Here is a 19,694-nt window from a genome sequence, read left to right as displayed (position 1 = left end):
TTTTTAAACATTTTCTTGTTTTATTGTATTCTGTTTCTCCGTTTTTGTTACATGGGCTGGGGCCGGGAATCGAACCGAGGTCCTCCGGCATAGCAGGCAAGCACTTTGCCCGCTGAGCCACCGCGGCCCGCCCCGCAAATACTTTTTTATTCACTGTTCAAATCACTCTGGGATTTATCGGGGCATCAGTCTGGACAAACCTACAAATCTCATACCCTACTCAAGGTTCCAAGTACTATGGTGTTCAATTAAGCTATCCACATAAGTTATATCAGGAACTGTACTAGTCAAAATATAAATTTTGTACCAAATAAACATTTTTTGCTTTAGTCTCACACATAAGTTAAAGTTTTAAAGTATTAATTACCATCTATTTTCAACACCCTACAGTATTGACATTTCTTTGTTCTTCCTCATGCAAAAGCATTTTTAAATTTGTACATATAGTCACTATCATTATACACTCTAGGCATTCCTAGATCATACCATCTCAGTCTTTATCGTCTATCTTTCCTTCTGATTTCATTTGCGCCCCCAGGCCTCCTCCCTCTACCATTCTCACATTCAGCTTCATTCAGTGTTCTAACATTATTGTATTACAGTTAGGTAGTATTGTGCTGTCCATTTCCGAGGTTTTACAATCAGTCCTGTCGCATAATCTGTATCCCTTCAGCTCCAATTACCCAATATCTACCCTATTTCCATCTCCTGATGGTCCCTGTTCCCAACTGAAATTCTCCAAGTTCATTCACTAATGTTGGCTCATATCAGTGAGACCATATAGTATTTGTCCTTTTGCTTCTGGTCAATCTCGCTTAACATAATGTCCTTAAGGCCCATCCATGTTGTTATATACTTTATAACTTTATTCTTACAGCTGCATAATATTCCATCATATGTATATACCACTGCTTGTTTAGCCACTCGTCTGTTGATGGACATTTTGGCTGTTTCCATATCTTGGCAATTGTAAATAATGCTGCTATAAACATTGGTGTGCAAATGTCCGTTTGTGTCCTTGCCCTCATGTCCTCTGAGTAGGTACCTAGGAATGGTACTGCCAGGTCATATGTTAATTCTGTACTTAGCTTCCTGAGGAACCGCCAAACTGCCTTACACAGTGATTGTACCATTTGACATTTCCAACAACAGTGGGTGAGTGTGTTTCTTTCTCCACATCCTCTCCAGCACTTGTCATTTTCTGTTTTATTGATAACGGCCATTCTGGTGGGTGTAAGATGATATCTTTGTGGTTTTGATTTGCATTTGCCTAATAGCCAGGGACTCTGAGCATCTTTTCATGTGCCTTTTGACCATTTGTATTTCCTCTTCTGAGAAGTGTCTATTCATGTCTTTTGCCCATTTTGTAATTGGGTTGTCTGGCTTTTTGTTATTGAGATGAACAGTCTCTTTATATATTATGGATACTAGACCTTTATCTGATATATCGTTTCCAAATATTATCTTCCATTGTGTAGGCTGACTTTTTACCTTCTTGATGAAGTTCTTTGATGCACAAAAGTGTTTAATTTTGAGGAGTTTCCATTTCTTTCTTTCTTTCTTCAATGCTTGTGCTTTGGGTGTAATGTCTAGGAAACTGTCTCCTAGTACAAGATTTATAAGCTATTTCCCTACATTTTCTTCTAAAAGTTCTATGGTTTTAGATCTAATGTTTAGGTCTTTGATCCATTCTGAGTTAATTTTTGTATAGGGTGTGAGATATGGATCCTCTTTCATTCTTTTGCATATGGATATCCAGTTCTCCAAGCACTATTTACTGAAGACACTATACTGGCCCAAGTGAGTTGGCTTGACTGCCTTATCAAAGATCAATTGTACACAGATGAGAGGGTATATAGTTGAATACTTTATTCAATTCCACTGGTCAGTTTATCTACCTTTATGCAAGTACCATGCTGTTTTGGTCACTGTAGCTTTGTAATACGCCTTAAGGTCAGGTTGTGTGAGATCTCTGACTTCATTTTTCTTTCTCAGGAAATTTTTCGCTATTCGGGGCACCTGCCCTCCCAGATAAATTTGGTTATTGTTTTTTCTATTTCTGAAAAGTAAGTTTTTGGGATTTTAATTGGTATTGCATTGACTCTATAAATCAGTTTTAGCAGAATTGACATCTTAACTATATTTAGTCTTCCAATCCATGAACATGGTATGCCCTTTCAGTTATTTAGGTCTTCCATGATTACTTTTAGCAATTTCTTATAGTTTTCTTTGATAGGTCTTTTGTATTCTTAGTTAAATTTATTCCTAAATATTTTATTCTTTTGGTTGCAATTGTAAATGGAATTCTTTTCTTGATTTCCCCCTCAGATTGTTCATTACTAGTGTATAGAAACACTACAGATTTTTGAGTGTTGATCTTGTAAGCTGCCACTTTGCTGTACTCATTTATTAGCCCTAGTAGTTTTGCTGTGGATTTTTCAGGGTTTTCGACATATAGTATCATATCATCTGCAGACAGTGAGAGTTTTACTCTTTCCTTTCCAATTTTTATATCTTGCATTTCTTTTTCTTGTCTAATTGCTCTGGCTAGAACTTCCAACACAATGTTGAATAACAAAAGCGATAGTGGACATCCTTGTCTTGTGCCTGATCTTAGGGGAAAGTTTCAGTTTTTCCCCATTGAGGATGATGCTAGCTGTGGGTTTTTCATATATTCCCTTTAACATGTTGAGGAATTCCCTTCTATTCCTATTCTTTGAAGTGTTTTCAACAGGAAAGGATGCTGAATTCTGTCAAATGCCTTTTCTGCATCAATCGAGATGATCATGTGGCTTTTCTGCTTTGATTTGTTGATATCGTGTGTTACATTAATTGATTTTCTTATGTTGAACCATCCTTGCATACCTGGAATGAATCCTACTTGGTCATGGTGTATAATTCTTTTAATGTGTTGCTGGATTCAATTTGCAAGAATTTTGTTGAGGATTTTTGCATCCACATTCATTAGAGAGATTTATCTGTAGTTTTCTTTTCCTGTAATATCTTTGTCTGGCTTTGGTATGAAGGCGATGTTGGTTTCATAGAATGAGTTAGGTAGCTTTCCCTCCTCTTCAGTTTTTTTGAAGAGTTTGAGCAGTGTTGGTACTAATTCTTTCTTGAGTGTTTGGTAGAATTCACATGTGAAGCCATCTAGTACTGGACTTTTCTTTTTGGGGAACATCTTAATGACTGATTCAATTTCTTTCTTGTGATTGGTTTGTTGAGGTCATCTGTTTCTTCTTGAGTCAATGCTGGTTGTTCAAGCCTTTCCAGGAAGTTATCCATTTCATCTACATTGTTGCATTTATTAGCATAAAGTTGTTCAATAGTATCCTGTCATTACTTCCTTTATTTCTGTGGGGTCAGTGGTTATTTCTACTCTTCCACTTCTGATTTTATTTATTTGCATCTTCTCTCTTCTTTTTGTCAACTTCGCTAAGGGTCCATCAATCTTACTGACTTTCTCATAGAACCAACTTTTGATTTTGTTGATTTTCTCAATTGTTTTCATGTTCTCAATTTCATTTATTTCTGCTCTAATCTTCATTATTTCTTTCCTCTTGCTTGCTTTGGGATTAGTTTGCTGTTTTTTCTCCAGTTCTTCCAAGTGGACAGTTAATTCCTCAATTTTTGCCCTTTCTTCTTTTTTGATATAGGCATTCAGGGCAATAAATTTCCCTCTTAGCACTGCCTTTGCTGCATCCCATAAATTTTGATATGCCATGTTTTCATTTTCATTTGCCTTGAGATATTTACTGTTTCTCTTGTAATTTCTTCCTTGACCCACTGGTTGTTTCAGAGTGAGTTGTTGAGCCTCCATATATTTGTGGAGTTTCTGGCACTCTATTATTGATTTCCAACTTCATTCCTTTATGATCTGAGAAAGTGTTTGTATGATTTCAATCTTTTTAAATTTATTAAGACTTGCTTTGTGACACAGCATATGGTCTATCCTTGAGTTGAGAATGATCCATGAGCACTTGAGAAAAAGGTGTATTCTGCTGCTGTGGGGTGTAATGTTCTATAAATGTCTGTTGAGTCTAGCTCATTTATTGTATTATTCAAATTCTCTGTTCCTTTATTGATCCTCTGTCTAGATGTTCTGTCCATTGATGAGAGTGGTGAATTGAAGTCTCCAAGTACTATGGCAGATGTGTCTATTTCTCTTTTCAGTGTTAGCCTCATGTATTTTGGAGCATTCGGGCTCGGTGCATAAATATTTATGATTGTTATATCTTCTTGCTGAAATGTTCCTTTTATTAACACATATGTCCTTCTTTGTCTCTTTAACTGTTTTACATTTGAAGTCTAATTTGTTGGATATTAGTATAGCTACTCCTGTTCTTTTCTGATAGTTATTTGCATGAAATATCTTTTCCCAACCTTTCACTTTCAACCTATGTTTATTCTTGGGTCTAAGATGTGTTTCTGTAGACAGCATATAGTTGAGTCCTGTGTTTTAATCCATTCTGCCAGTCTATGCCTTTTGATTGGGGAGTTCAATCCATTAGCACTTAGTGTTGTTACTATAAGGGCAGCACTTTCTTCTACCATTTTGCCTTTTGGAGTTTATATGTCATATCTAAATTTTCTTCCTTTTACCTTTACTGTAAGTCTTCCTTTCTACACTCTTCTCCCCCCCCCTCTCCTGTCTTTTTGTATCTGCCTCTAGTGCTCCCTTTAGCATTTCTTGCAGAGCTGGTCTCTTGGTCACAAATTCTCTCAGTGATTTTTTTGTCTGAAAATGTTTTAATTTCTCCCTCATTTTTGAAGGACATTTTTGCTGGATATAGAATTCTTGGTTGGCAGCTTTTCTGTTTTGTAATTTAAATATATCATCCCACTGTCTTCTCGCCTCCACGGTTTCTGCTGAGAAATCTACACATAGCCTTATTGGGCTTCCCTTTTATGTGATGGATTGTTTTTCCCTTGCTGCTTTCAAGATTCTCTCTTTCTCTTTGACCTCTGACATTCTGATTAGTAAGTGTCTTAGAGTATGTTTATTTGGATCTCTTCTCTTTGTGGTAGGCTGCACTTCTTCAATCTGTAATTTTAAGTCTTTCATAAGAGTTGGGAAATTTTCAGTGATAATTTCCTCCATTAGTTTTTCTCCTCCTTTTCCCTTCTCTTCTCCTTCTGGGACACTCACGACATTTATATTTGTGTGCTTCATATTGTCTTTCAATTCCCTGAGTCCTTGCTTATATTTTTCCATTTTTTCCCCTATATTTTCTTTTGCTTGCCAGATTTCTGATGTTCCATCCTCCAGTTCACTAATCCTGTCTTCTGCCTCTCGAAATCTAACACTGTAGGTTTCCATTGTTTTTTTTCATTTCTTCTACTCTGCCTTTCATTCCCATAAGTTCTGTGATTTGTTTCTTCAGACTTTTTATTTCTTGTTTTTGTTCATTCTTTGCCTTTTTTATATCTCCTTCAATTCATTGATTTGATTTTTGATGAGGTTTTCCAGGTCTGTTTGAACATTCTGAATTCATTGTTTCACCTCCTATATCTCATTTGAATTGTTAGTTTGTTCCTTTGATTGGGCCATATCTTCAATTCTCCTAGCATGATTCATTACTTTTTGCTGGTGTCTTGGCATTTAATCACCTTAGTTTATTCTGGAGCTCGTTTTCACTTTTTTTTTACCTAGGATTTTCTTGCTGGATGACTTTGTTGTCTATCTGTTCTTTGACATTCAGTTCAGCTAATTCTAGTCCGCTAGCTTAGGTTTTGTTTAACAGATCAGAATTTTTCAGTTGTTGTTTTGTTTCTTGCCTTGCCTGTATCGTGCCTTTTTTTCCCCTTAGGAGAGTCTACTTAGGTAGTATAGACCCCAACTGGATTTTCCCAGACCAAACTGGCCTCCTCTCAGGAGGAAAGAGTTACCTGCATCAGTTTTCCCTGAGGGTAAGACCCAGCAGATTGAAAGGCTTTCCTATGAAGCCTGTGAAACTCTGTGTTTTTCCTGTCCTGCCCGGTATGTGGCATTTGTCTGCCTGTGGGTCCCACCAGCATGAGGGGATGTAGTACCTTTAACTTCAGCAGACTCTCCCTGCTGGGGGTGTGGTTGAGACAGAGGAGAGGTTGTAAACTGGCTTTAATTGCTTAGTTTTCCAGACCCTGGGGTCTGAATTCCTGGAGGGAGGGATTCCAGCTGAGCTGGGCCCCACCTCTCTTCTGGGGAAGGCACAAGCTCCAGACAAACACTCAACTAAGCTCAATTCTGCCTATGCCTGGGACAGTTGGAGCCTGAGAAGCCTTGTAGCTCTATCAAGAGCTGTATCAAGAGTAATCAAGTTGTAGGAACACAGTCACAAAGAAGAAAAAGAAAAATCCTTTTCAGAGCAGGACCCCTGTTCCTCAGGTTTGCCAATTAAGAGCTTAATTTGGTACACTGCTCGGTGTATCTCCAGGTTCTATGTGCCCTCGCCTTTCCTTCAGGGCCCAGACGTTTTCAAATTTAAAAAAAACCTCTGTTTTTTCTTTTTCCATCAGCCCTGCCCTCTCTGTGCGGGGACAAAACCCAGCAACATCTGCTTTTACTAGAGGTTCAGCTGAGCAGGGGCCTATTTTTAGTAGTCAGAATTTCTTAATTAATTCCACAATTGGAACTTGGTTGTGCTCAGCCCCTGCTGCTAATAAAGTCTCTTTCCTTTGCCCTCTGGGAAGCAGCCTGCGGGGGAGTGGCGCTGGCCACCGGGGCTTGGGGAACTCACTGTTCTGGGTGGGCTCACAGCCTGTACAGCTGGTCCAGACTGAGGTATGCTGTGTATCTGGTCACTGATGTGGCCCAGCAGTTGTCCTGTACTGTTTTTGGCTATTTATTAGCTGCTCTGGAGGAAGAACAAAATCCTATACCTCACTAAGCCACCATCTTGGTTCTCCAGTTTCACCCTTTTACATCCATAAAAATTCTAAGATCTTTTACATTGCTCATATGTATCAATACTTACCATATTAGAAACTAGAATTGAGGAATTTTTAAAACATAGGATTACACAAGCACAAAATTCACTGACAAAGTGACATCATCATATCATGTGATCTCTGACTCTACTGTATACTTGCAAGAGAATGAGAACGAAAAAGGCAAAGAATGTTTTAGTATTTTAATGAAAATCCTTTTGACCCTCTAGAGCCCCAGAAGTGTCTCAGGAAATCCCCAAGGGCACCTGGACTACACTTTGAGAACCTCTATTATAGGTAAGGGAATAAGGATGATAATTACCATTCATATGCTTGCCATATGTCAGGCCTTATATGCAGTGTTTCATACTTGATACATCACACTCTGTGAACTTGCTATTATCTCTATTTTACAGAGAGAACACAGATTTAGGGAACCTGTATCTGAGCTTACAGTCACACAGTTCAAATCCAGTTAGTTAGATCTGATTTCAGGCTACCAATACAGCCTACAGGAGTCTAAGGAAAGCCCCCCTTAGGGTGATGTCTGTGTTCCATCAAGTCCACCCAGGCCTCCTCACCTTTTGGGCTATTGATGATGTTTGCACTGAGTGAGGATGGACTCTTGCTCAGTAGCACATCCTCTTCACCAATTGAGTTCTGGGTATCTACTTTCTTCACCTCTCCTGCTGGAATTCTTGGCTCAGAAAGGTCGTCCCCCTGGGGTGTGAGTGGCTTCCGCTGGCAGACAGTTGGGTCTCTTGGTACCAAAAAAGCACTTGGGTCAAAACTTTCACGAGGAAATTTAACAATTTTCTGTGACTTTATCCATCGGCCATTCACAAACTGAAATCGTTTAAGGTGAATAATCTGGAGAGGAAAAAGTAGAAAGCACTTGTGGTTAAAGGGTTCTGAAATTACAAAACTTACACTAAAAAAATGGGTTTAACATATATGAATATATTAATTCTTTTTTAGTCTATAAAGACCCCCAAAACATGGTTTTTATAAATGCCTTTAACCTATGATGTTTTGGATGATAATCACATGAATATATACAACTGTCAAAATTCATCAAATGGAACGTTTAAAATCTATGCATCTAACTGTAAGCTAATTATACTCCAATTAACCCCCCCCCGCCTCATCCCTTTCCCACCTACTTTGTCCCACTGTTATCTTTCTCCCTCCTTGCCAGTTCTTATCCCTGGAGCTAGCTTATCAGTGTTATTAATTTCTTGTGCATCCTTCCCTCGGAAGTTGTTCTGGTTTAAGAAAGGAAAGAAAAACCTACATTCATAGCCTCACAGAATATGAGGATGAAGACGTAAGTAAGAAAATATAATAGTACTTTACCATTTGATATCAATCTCCTACCCTTAAGGAAAAAGCTTTCTCGAAGCCTAACTGGATGAAGTTATAAGATTTTCTTTCTCAGATATGTAACACCCAGGTTATAGACAAGTCTGAAGGCAAAATTCATCTATAAGTTTCACAAAATTCCCTGGGAAGCTAAAGAAGAAAATACCCAAATTCATAATCTCTCACGGAACAGAAAGAGGAAGACATAAATTAATGCTTTGTGCTGGGTCATGAATTTAACGAACACCTGGTAAGGATGAAAAGGGAGGAGGAAAAGAGGAACATTGATAGCAGAAGTGAAATAAAGTGATAGAGCAGAATAACCTAGGAACAGCTACAAATGTAGCACTGAAGTCTCTGAAAATAGGAAGATAGGTCAACTCAGACTCTTCTGACAAGCAACAAGAGAATCTCTTAATCTATGAAGACAGAAGGCAGAAGTAAATCAATTCTAAAAGCCCACATAAGCCCCAGTGCACTGGTGTGTATGTACACACACACCTTGCTCAGAATTGTACCAGTGCCCCTGTGATTAAATGCAGTGGGCAACGGAGTCCAGGTTTGGTTGCTCATCCACTAAGGCCTAGCCTAAAGCTTCTTCTATCCATAGAGCCAGAAGTGCACTCACCCTCTCTTTAAGACGAGTTTCACCAGGTTAAACACTCATGGCACTTTTCATACATTGCCTTAGATTGCAGTTACTGGTCTGTATGATCTCTCTACCTAGACTCTGTAAGTTCTTTAGGTATAGGGACTAATTATTTGTAGAACAATTCAGCTCTGTGCTCAGCATAAAAAACTTTGCACATGAAAAAAGTTTTAAATGTTGCTGCAAGGGAGGGTTCTATTTGCAAAAAACCCCCCCAAACTCCTGTTTGTTCATGGTTTCTTTCCTTTATGCCAGATTCTCACTCTCTCAGAAGTGGGTTTGTAACATACCAGGATGGGGGGAAGCCTCCAGAGATCTAACTTCTTGGTTGCCAAGCAGTGGGTCTTACATTTGGAGCAATAGTACATCTCATTTTCCCCCAGCTCCTCCTCACTGGTGAAAGCACGGAGACAACTGTCCAGGTTGATGGGTTCAGCTTGCGCTTGCCGACTCTGCTCCACACTCTCATGCTCATCTACAACCTGCAGGCAGCAGGAACAAAAGAAGTAAGGGTCAGGGGTGTTTAAAATGGTTACCTGGCTACGCATCATCCTCTTGGTAACTTACCCTCATCTTATTCTATGTGAGGGAAAAAAAAACACAACTCAACCTGGAGTTTTTGAGTATTATATTTAGCATCTAAACATTTATTAAAAAAATCACATCAATAACATTCAGGATAAAATCCTGACTTGCTTTTCTCGAAAATTTTCTGAATGCTTCAAAATGATAAAACAAAAACAGTAATAAAAAACAAGGAATTACCTGTTTATTTCATATTTTTCAAATCCTAAAAAGCAGCTTACTGTGAGCTGCTCAGGGGTGTTAAGAATAGGTCATTTCTTTTTTCACCAAAAGGACAGAACACTAACAGTTTGCTGAAGGCTTTACAGAGGCTAGGAGAAATAATATCACTGAAACACAGATATCAGACTGGATTAAATAAGAAAAGGTATAGAAAAGCTCACCATGAGAAGACAACACACCAGGGTATTAAATTCCATAGGATGCAACTCATTTGCATACTGACCCTGTGTAACACAGAGCTATCAGAATACCATGGGTATCATTATTTGTCTCTACCTCATAGGGCCTAATTATCTGAGATGGCAATAAAAAGAACATTAAGCTCATGGAGAGCATGCGTCTTTTATGAAGAATGTCCCTAATACCCACCCCCAAACCTTTGGGGTCCTATTAACCAGCATGTTTTGGAGCAAGGACAGAGGTAAGTGGAAGAAAGGAGGGAGAGCAATGGTGGGTGTGTGTAGGGGAGGGCAGATGTGTTGGGAAGTGGGGTGGGGAGAAGGGAGGAAAGGAGGGACCTAAAATACAACAGAAATGAAAGAATTTTTCCCACCCCTTTTAATGGGTACTACCTGTCGAGCAACCAAGAACCAGGAGTTGGGACATTTTAGTTTTGTCTTTATGTAGGGAAAAGCGGGTGACACGTAGCATCAGGACTATGAATGCTACCAAGAGATTTCACACAGGGAAATCTGTATCCCAGGATGGAGCTAGATAACAAATCCAACAATGACTGCCTCTCTTTCTGGCAAAGGTCACACAGAGGTCTATCGCAGTTTCTGTTACTTCTCCCTTTCAGAGAAGAACTGGTTCTCTTTGCCTGAGGCAACTGCTTCCATATTTCTCTTTCTGAATTGCATGATGGGAACATGGGGCTATCTAGATTGAAAACTGGCACAGTTACTCAACTATGAGAGAAGGGCTGTCAAACACCTTTATAAACTATCAAGGTTGGGGTCAATCATGTGATTAAGGTTCAAACATTGTTTCCCCATCTGTTCTAAATAGGGGATTTAGAAGAACATTTTCTTTCTTTTTTAGAAAAGGAAATCTGGCTTGACTTCGGATCACTGACAAATATTTCTTTTCTGAGCACAAATTCTTTTTTTTTTTTTAACGTTTTTTTACTGTACAATATAACACATATAAAAAGCTAAGAAAGAAAAAAGCAATAGTTTTCAAAGCATTCTTCAACAAATAGTTACAGGGCAGATCCAAGAGTTTGTCATGGGCTACCATACCATCATCTCAGATTTTTCCTTCTAGCTGCTTCAGAATATAGGAGGCTAGAAGGAATAAATATATTTTTTATATCATAATTGACTTCTTTTTTTGGTGAAAAGTAACATACATACAAAAAAGCAGTAAATTTCAAAACACAGCACAACAGTTAGTTGTAGAACAGATTTCATAGTTTGATATAGGTTACAATTCCATAATTTTAGGTTTTTACTTCTAGCTACTTTGAGAAACTGGAAACTAAAAGAAATACCAATTTAATGATTCAGCAATCATATTCGTTCGTTAAACCCTACCCTCTCTGTATAATTCCACCATCACCTTTCATCTTTGTATCCTACTCTTTAGGGGTATTTGGGCTATGGCCATTCTAACTTTTTCATGTTGAAGTGGCAGTCAGTAACATGGGGCAGGGAGATGAAACTAGCTGATGCTCTGGAGAGGCTGGGCCCTCTAGGTTTCAGGACTTATCCGGACCAGGGACCCATTTGAAGGTTGTAGTTTCTGGAAAGTTATCCTAGTGCATGGAGCCTTTGTAGAATCATTTATTGTCCTAGGTGTTCTTTAGGATTGGCTGGAATGGTTTTGGTTGGGGTTTGGCAAGTTATGATAGGTAGCAATGTCTACTGAAGCATGCGTAAGAGTGACCTCCAGAGTAGCCTCTGGACTCTATTTGAACTCTTTCTGCCACTGATACTTTATTTGTTACACATCTTTTTGCCCTTTTGGTCAGGTTTTCTGAGCACAAATTCTTTAATAACAAGACACTCACTTTCATTATCTTTTGAGCTGGTCACCAAAGAGAAAAACTGACACAGTTCAAAAGAAAACATGCTATATCATAGCTTTCACACATTTATAAAAGATATTAAAAAAGGACACGTCCCTCTCTATGTGGGACATGACTCCCAGGGGTGTAAACATCCCTGGCAACGTGAGACAGAAATTCCAGAAAGAGCTGGGATTTATCAAGGGATTGAGAAAACCTTCTCGACTGAAAGGGGGAAGAGAGAAATGAGACAATAAAAAGTGTCAGTGGCTGAGAGATTTCAAACAGGCAGGAGGTTATCCTGGAGCTTATTGTTACGCATTATATAGTTCCCTCTTTTTTTTTTTAAAGGAAAGACAGAGAGAAGGAAGGAAGGATAGAAGGAAGGAAGAGAGGAAGAAAGGGAAACATCTTTTAAACATTTTCTTGTTTTATTGTATTTTGTTTCTCCGTTTTCGTTACATGGGCTGGGGCCGGGAATCGAACCGAGGTCCTCCGGCATAGCAGGCAAGCACTTTGCCCGCTGAGCCACCGCGGCCCGCCCCAGTTCCCTCTTTTTAGTTTAAGGTGTATTAGGCTAGAGGGAAGTGCCTGAAACTGTAGAGATGTGTTCCAGTAGCCATGTTTCTTGAAGATGATTGTATAATGATACAGCTTTCATAATGTGACTGTGTGATTGTGAAAACCTTGTGTCTGATGCTCCTTTTATCTATACTATGGACAGATGAGTAAAACATATGGATTAAAAATAAATAAATAATAGGGGGGACAAATGTTACAATAAAAAAAGTATAAATTAGGTAGATGGAAACACTAGAGAGGGAGGGAGGTGAGGGGTATCGTGTGTCTGAGTTTTTCCTTTTTTCTTTTTATTTCTTTTCCTGAGCGATGCAAATGTTCTAAAAAATGATCATGGTAATGAATATACAACTATGTGATGATATTTGTGAGTCACTAATTGTACATCATGTATGGAATGCTTGTATGTTAAGATGTATGTGATTGTATGTTGTTTTATTAATTAAAAATTAAAAAAAGACATTGTATATATATATATATATATATATATATATATATATATATAGTATGGGTGAACTGTATGGTGCATGACTGTATCTCAATAAAACTGCATTAAAAATAAAAAATTTAAAAAGAGGGAATTCCAAGAAGTTATTTAATTAAATTTTCTATTGACAAATATGAGGTCCAAACAGGAGATAAATACAAAGAACAAAAGCAACTGCCCCACTGGATTTTTTTCCTGCTTACCAAATAGAATATATACATGTAGAAATTTTGGAAAGCATAAAAAAAGGTAAAAAAGCAGGGAGACCGTTTATGTTCTTAATAGAGGCAACCACTGTCAAAATATTGGCATATTTTTTTCTGTCTTTATCCTAAATAGTATTTTTAAAAACATATTAATGAGCTTTTTCAGTATATGAAATTTTGTATTTTCTTAAAAAACAAAAAAACTGAGTATCTTCCCAAATATGCCAGAAAAAACTTCCAGTAACAATAATTTTCAATTACTGTATAATATTTTATCCAATGAATATACCATCCTTCATTTAACCATTTCTTTAATGTGAGACAAGTATAAGTTGTTTCAAATTTTTCACTATTCTAAATAATGTTTCAATGAACATTTGTCCACAAATCACAATGCTTTTCCCTAGGATAAATTTATAGACGGGAAATCACTAGAATAAAAAAACAAAACAAAACATAAGGGCAATAATCTTAATTTTGAATCACAACATCTTCTTGGTCTGCATGATTCTGCACATGTGGGAAGAGACCAGATTAGTCATGTGGCATTACTCCCCAGCAAAGCACACTACTCAAAGCTCTTTGGTTTCCACTGAAACTGGAGTGGTGAGAATTTAGCAGGTCACTTAGACCCTTCTTCCTACACTAACAGGGTGTCTGCCAGAACTTTTCAGATTGCACGCTGGGCTTGGTCAAAAGGGAAAGAGATTTAAAGAGCCAAATAATTTTTCATCTTGGACAGGAGTGTCATGTCTGAATAATGTCCTATCAGATTTTGTGCTGTCAAAAATTTAGGAATCTTTGTATCAGTTGCTCAAATTTCCCCTCTTCAAAGGAGTCATGGCTGAAATTATTGAATTACCTTATGAAAGTGAGCATGATCTACTAGAATATCAACTTCTCTTCAGCTTCTTTTAGTTTTCTTTAGCCAATGATCTTTCATTTGGCAACTATCCACAAATTAACTCATATCCTTGGCTAGTGAGAGCTGCCAGGAGCCTCAGGGTGAGTGAGGCATATTTAGAGATCCAAATAGGAACTATGTCTAGAATTGGTAGTTTCCCCAATTTGTGTCAATAGCACAAAAAGAGAAGTCAATTACCATACACACTTATCTAAAGGGAATGCTTCAAGAAATAGTGAAGGAAGCTTAATACAATCAAGTCCATACCAAAAAAAAACAGTACAATTCCTCCTGTGACATAAACTCCTTTGACTCTATTCTATTTACTTCTCCATTAGTTCTTTATATCTTTGCCTATAAACTACCTAATCAATCTATTTTTCAAACATTTGGTTGATTAAAAACTGCCTGAAGTAAACAATTTATGTAATGGAGTGGTTTTCTTTTTGAAATAACACTTTTAAAATTTAAAAATTGCTCTGGCCAGAGTATGGCAGTAGAAGAATGACAAATCTGAAGAACAGTCATTGAGACTACACTTAGGGGCCCAGTCTTGAAACATTTCAATCCGTTTTCTAATTTCTCAACCACCATGCCCATAAAGGGCAGAAGCTATAGCCCTGGAATGCATTTGAGCTAAACTGCTGTGGTTAACTCAATTTAATAAATTGAGCTTCACTGATATTTAATAAATGAGCAGACAGATAATTGTTGAGCAGGCAGATAATTGTTGCTTGGTATGCAATGGCCAGAAAATATAACTTCTTGATTATGCCAAGGGTTTTGTATCTATATTTACTTATTATTATTATTTTTTTTGAATTTTAATACCCCAATTCAATTAATTCCAATAGTAGGAAACGGAAAAACCCAAGCAATCAGGTAAATATAAATGCCAAAGGGAATGAGAATGAATGTTTTTCTAGATGCATTTAAATTGTCTAAAACAGAAATAGCATGATACAGTAACAGTGGGATAAATTTCACATATAAAACCACTATCTTAAGGTGACCCTGAGTACATACCCTTTCCTGTGATGTTTGATAGCGGAGGTGAAGGGCCGTTGGGTCCCAATCAACAGCAATATAGGCATTTCCAATGAAAGCTCTGTCTTCCCCACAATCAATTTTACAGCCTCTGCAAAATCTAAAGGGAGAAAAGATCCACTGAGGAAGGAATAATTATGAAAGAATCTAAATTTTCTTTATCAATAATCTCCCTAAGCTCATAACTTCTAAAAATTAAAAAGAGATGTCCAGCAAACTAAAAACAGACTACATAGTATAGTAAGCAGACTATTTGCACTGGGCTCAAAATTGGCAAATTGATTTATATGTAAGGAGCTGAAGGTATAGAATAATAAATGTTGATTATAAACTATGAATTTGGACAGAGAGTTTATAAAATCAGCTAAGTCTCAAAAGCAAAATTCAGCTTTCCTCTTCACAAGGAAGAGATAAATGAACAATTTGTAAGTTTATTTCAAGGTTCTCACTATGTGCTATTATTTCTCAAACCTGAAATTCTACTAAAATTTTTTTTTTTCAGAAGGATCACTTTATGTCAATGGCTGAGAGATTCCAAACAGAGTCGAGAGGTTATCCTGGAGGTTATTCTTACGCATTAAACAGACAGCATCTTGTTAATCAAGATGTAATGGAGAGGCTGGAGGGAACTGCCTGAAAATGTAGGCTGTGTTCCAATACTTATGTTTCTTGAAGATGATTGTATAATGATATAGCTTTCACAGTGTGATTGTGAAAACCTTGTGTCTGATGCTTCTTTTATCTACCTTATCAAAAGACGAGTAAAACATATGGAATAAAAATAATAGGGGGAACAAATGTTAAAATAAATTTAGATTGAAATGCTAGTGATCAATGAAAGTGAGGAGTAAGGGGTATGGTATGTATGAATTTTTTTCTGTTGTCTTTTTATTTCTTTTTCTGAATTAATGCAAACGTTCTAAGAAATGATCATGATGATGTATACGCAACTATGTGATGATACTGTGAATTACTGATTATATATGTAGAATGGAATGATCATAAGTCAAGAACGTTTGTGTTAGTTTATTGTTATATTTAAAAAAATAATGATAAACTAATAAAAAAAGAAGGATCACTTTACCTATACCATGGGCACCAAGCACAGGAGTTTCCATCTTTCTGCACAACACGTAGAGTGAATGGATATTGGTAGCCCATACTGTCATCACTGAAACAGAAGAGAACATACACTAATTAATATAAGAAGTATTTCTGGCTTGGGGTTCCACTCTTTATCATTTTTCCTTGAAGAAACATAAGAAGGAGCATTTGTCACAGCAGAATGCTCATGCTGACTGCTCAATGCTGCTTATCCTAACCTACTGGTCTGCACTCCTATACCAACCACGCTCTGAATTCCCATGCTGTATTGCCAATTATAGCAGGGTGGACATACTAGGCTGCCAGTTGCCTCTAAGGGAGTCCTTGTGGTCCACGCAAATTTTATAAGATAAACCAATCATATAGTCATGTACCAATTATCCTTCAGCCCTCATTCTATCAAAGAATTTAATTTAATTCACATTAAACTAAAATAATTATTCCCAGTGCCTGCCCATGCAAAAAAACAAGAACAAACAAACAAAAAACCCACCAAAATAATTAGACTTTTCCATGACAAGAACATTGATGTATGACAGATGGCTGTAAGGTCGTATTGGTCTTTTTTTTTTCCCCCCCAGATCAGTCTTCTGAGGAGCTGGTTATCTGTATATTTAGAAGCCATCTTTGATCAGAATCTCTTCTCCCCTGTGTTAAGCATTCAAGCTCTAAGCTGCACACTATTTTTGCAATAACTCCTTTAACTGTCAATAATTGAGTCATGATAGCCTTGTCAGCTCCACAACTTATAAAAAAAATTTACTCATTCTTTCCCCAACATTAAAAATACAACATAAGAGCAGTGTACTATATGGGTCATTTGGTGGTTGCTAATGGCTATTACACGCCTGGTGAAGGTAATGAAACCACCATAAAAATATAAGGGCAAAACTGGGTATCGTGGTCAGACAGTGCCAAGACGGTGGCTTAGTAAGGTGCGTGCTTTAGCTCATCCTCCAGAACAGCTACTAAATAACCAGGAACAGTACAGAACAGATCCTGGGGCCACGTCAGCGACCAGACACACAGTGTACCCCTGTCTGGACCAGCTGGACTGGTTGCGAGCCCCCCCAGAACTGTGAGTTTCCCAAGCCGTGGTGGGGAGCCCCTCCCCCACAGGCTGTTTCCCAGAGGGGAAAGGAAAGAGACTTTACAGCAGCAGGGGCTGAGTGCAACCAAATGCCAATTGTGGAATTAATTAACAAATTCTGACAACTAAAAATAGGCCCCCAGCTCAGGTGAACCTGGTCAAAGCAGAGGTCGCTTATTTTTGCCCCAGTGCCAAGGGGGCAGGACTGATGGAAAAAGAAAAAACAAAGAAAAGGTTTTTGTGGCTGTGTTTCTACAAAGTCTTGACTGCCTTTGGATACAGTGGCAGGGCTTCTCAGGCTGTAACTGCCCCAGGCATAGGCAGAAAGAAGCTTGTTAGAGGGCTTGTCTGAAGCCTGTGCCTTCCCCAGGGGAGGGGTGAAGCCCAACTCAGGTGGAATCACTCCCTCAAGGAATTCAGATCCCAGGGCTTGGTAATTTGAAGCCATTAAAACCAGCCTACAACCTCTCCTCTGTCTCCACCAGGCACCCAGCAGGGAGAGTCTGCCAATATTAAAGGTACCACATTATCTTATGCTGGTGAGACCTGCAGGCAGACAAGCGCCACATACTGGGCAGGATAGGAAAAACAGAGTCCAAAGACTTCACAGGAAAGTCTTTCAACCTGCTGGGTCTCACCCTCATGGAAAACTGATGCAGGTAACTCTTTCCTCCTGACAGGAGGCCAGTTTCATCTGGGAAAATCCAGCTGGGGTCTATAAAACCTAAGTAGACCCTCCTAAGGGTAGAGGGGTAAAAGGCACCATACAGGCAGGGTAAGAAACAAGAACTGAAAAATTCTCCTCTGTTAAACAAAACCTAAGCTGGAGGTCCAGAAAAAGCTGAACTGAATGTTAAAGAACAGATAGACAACAAAGTCATGCAGCAAGAATTTCCTAGGAAAAAAGTGAAAACAATCTCCAGAATAAACTAATTAACGTAATTAAATGCCTAGAGGCCAGCAAAAAATAATAAATCACACTAGGAAAATTGAAGATATGGCCCAATCAAAGGAACAAACCAACAATTTAAATGAGATACAGGAGGTGAAATTAATTCAGAATGTTCAAAAAGACATAGAAAACCTCATCAAAAACCAAATCAAGGATTGAGGGAGGATATAAAGAAGGCAAGGAATGAACAAAAACAAGAAATAAAAAGTCTGAAGAAACAAATCACAGAACTTATGGAAATGAAAGGCAGAGTAGAAGAGACGAAAAAAATAATGGAAACCTACAGTGTTAGATTTCGAGAGGCAGAAGACAGGATTAGTGAACTGGAGGATGGAACATCAGAAATTTGGCAAGCAAAAGAAAATATAGGGAAAAAAATGGAAAAATATAAGCAAGGACTCAGGGAATTGAATGACAATATGAAGCGAACAAATATACATGTTGTGAGTGTCCCAGAAGGAGAAGAGAAGGGAAAAGGAGGAGAAAAACTAATGGAAGAAATTGTCACTGAAAATTTCCCAGCTCTTATGAAAGACTTAAAATTACAGATCGAAGAAGTGCAGCCTACCGCAAAGAGAAGAGATCTAAATAGATGTACTTCAGGACACTTACTAAACAGAATGTCAGATGTCAGTCAAAGAGAAAGAGAGAACCTTGAAAGCAGCAAGGGAACAGCAATTCATCGCATACAAGGGAAGCCCAATAAGACTGTGTAGACTTCTCAGCAGAAACCATGGAGGCGAGAAGACAGTGGGATGATATATTTACATTACTAAAATAGAAAAACTGCCAACCAAGAATTCTATATCTAGCAAAAATTGTTCTTCAAAAATGAGAGAGAAATTAAAACATTTTCTCTCTCATTTAATTAAAACAAAAAATCACGGAGAGAATTTGTGACCAACAGACCAGCTCTGCAAGAAATACTAAAGGGAGCACTAGAGACAGATACGAAAAGACAGAAGAGAGAAGTGTGGAGAAGAGTGTAGAAATGAAGACTATGAGTAAAGGTAAAAAGAAAAAAAATTAGATATGACATATAAAATCCAAAAGGAAAAATGGTATAAGAAAGTACTACCTGTACAGTAATAACACTAAATGTTAATGGATTAAACTCCTCAATCAAGAGACATAGACTGGCAGAACGGATTAAAAAACAGGACCCATCTATATGCTGTCTAAGGAAACACATCTTAGACCCAAGGATAAACATAGGTTGAAAGTGAAAGGTTGGGAAAAGATATTTCATGCAAATAACAATCAGAAAAGAGCAGGAGTAGCTATACTAATATCCAAAAAATTAGACTTCAAATGTAAAACAGTTAAAAGAGAAAGAAGGACATTATGTATTAATAAAAGGAACAATTCAGCAAGAAGACATAACAATCATAAATATTTATTCACCGAGCCAGAATACTCCAAAAAACATGAGGCAAACACTGAAAACACTGAAAAGAGAAATAGACACATCTACCATGATACTTGGAGACTTCAATTCACCACTCTCATCAATGGACAGAACATCTAGACAGAGGATCAATAAAGAAACAGAGAATTTGAATATTACAATAAATGAGCTACACTTAACAG

At 37.8% G+C, this 19,694-nt stretch overlaps 1 protein-coding gene across 2 annotated transcripts in view; it reads right to left on the bottom strand.

The window, feature by feature from the left end:
- Positions 1-19,694, bottom strand: part of USP32 (ubiquitin specific peptidase 32) — a 332,680-nt gene that overhangs the window by 8,590 nt on the left and 304,396 nt on the right. For both annotated transcript variants that reach the window (XM_077165036.1, XM_077165035.1), the window contains exons 28-31: positions 16,043-16,129; positions 14,938-15,058; positions 9,211-9,402; positions 7,491-7,779 (exon numbers count right to left, since the gene is read on the bottom strand). In XM_077165036.1, coding sequence (XP_077021151.1) covers positions 7,491-7,779; positions 9,211-9,402; positions 14,938-15,058; positions 16,043-16,129 — 689 coding nt within the window. The remainder of the gene's footprint in view (positions 1-7,490; positions 7,780-9,210; positions 9,403-14,937; positions 15,059-16,042; positions 16,130-19,694) is intronic.

This window comes from Tamandua tetradactyla, chromosome 6, assembly GCF_023851605.1.
Source record: "Tamandua tetradactyla isolate mTamTet1 chromosome 6, mTamTet1.pri, whole genome shotgun sequence".
NCBI classification, from domain to species: Eukaryota; Metazoa; Chordata; class Mammalia; order Pilosa; family Myrmecophagidae; genus Tamandua; species Tamandua tetradactyla.
The sequence above is the reverse complement of the archived record's forward strand: the minus strand, read 5'-3'. Positions and strand labels throughout refer to the sequence as shown.